The 962-nt window shown below is 43.0% G+C and overlaps 1 protein-coding gene across 1 annotated transcript in view; it reads left to right on the top strand.

The window, feature by feature from the left end:
• The first annotated feature begins 222 nt into the window (after window positions 1-222).
• LOC109222501 (adenylate kinase-like) overlaps window positions 223-962 on the top strand; it is a 4,829-nt gene continuing 4,089 nt past the window's right edge. The window contains exons 1-2 of the mRNA XM_019386850.1: window positions 223-416; window positions 598-706. Coding sequence (XP_019242395.1) covers window positions 223-416; window positions 598-706 — 303 coding nt within the window. The remainder of the gene's footprint in view (window positions 417-597; window positions 707-962) is intronic.

Genomic DNA, 962 nt, shown 5'->3' with positions numbered 1-962 from the left:
GAAATAACTTTTGGCAATCCAATTTTAAGTAAGGTTCCATTTATGTTGTTCAAAAGTGGGGTCCCGTCTTCTGATTGCCTTTGCGCAGAGTTGTAAACAAAATATTTTGGTTTTGATGTGCAGGTAATTGACTCCAAAATGATTAGAACCCACTTTATATAGTAGAGGAATTTTACATACGGTACAATTCTAAATACACAAGGAAATCTCATGATTGGCTAAATGTCCGGTCTTGACTCGATACGTGCCGAGATTTCTGCCTCGATCCTTGCCCGACCACGGATATCTCGGCTTTCTGTTATTCGGTTTAGCAGGCTTCCTTCGATCCTGTTCGGTCTCTATCTCGCTTCGATCTCGATCACGACTGGTCTCGATCTTGGTCGGTCATTGATTCATGAGCTTAACAATCCATCTCCGTGCCATGGTTCGATATAACGCGGGGCCGAGCCTTTGTCTGCCACTCCGGTTTCGATTAGCCATACAAAATTAGGCAAGCCCGATTTTGACCGTATACAGATAGTCCCCTCATTTTTTGGAGTATAATGACAAGAAACGAATTGAATCTTCGGGCTTCCCCTCGGTTTACCATGACGTAAGCAACAAGCCCGACCATGACGTCAGTGACAAGTGGGCACTGAAACGTCCTGTTGGTTCGGATGGCGAGGCATTAAATGCCTGTCAGTTGTTGTCGGCCACTACTGGTTCTGTACCGTCGTCTTCAACCTATAAATGTATCTTTCTTCTTTTGCCCAAACTTTACTTTCAATCTCTTTCATTCTAATCTTCATAGTTCTTTGCATTCTTCAGAGCTTCCTATCTCCAGGTCTTTGAGTTTCTTTGTTTGTTCTTCCCAAAACACCAAATATTCCAATCTCTATTCTTCTTTTCTTACAAAAACAAAATGGCCAAAAAAATCTAAAACTGTTCCGCAAAAGGAAGCTGCTTCCTCGTCCCGGCCGGCC

The sequence above is a fragment of the Nicotiana attenuata genome, unplaced genomic scaffold (assembly GCF_001879085.1).
Source record: "Nicotiana attenuata strain UT unplaced genomic scaffold, NIATTr2, whole genome shotgun sequence".
NCBI lineage: Eukaryota > Viridiplantae > Streptophyta > Magnoliopsida > Solanales > Solanaceae > Nicotiana > Nicotiana attenuata.
This window is presented reverse-complemented; position numbering and strand designations above follow the sequence as displayed.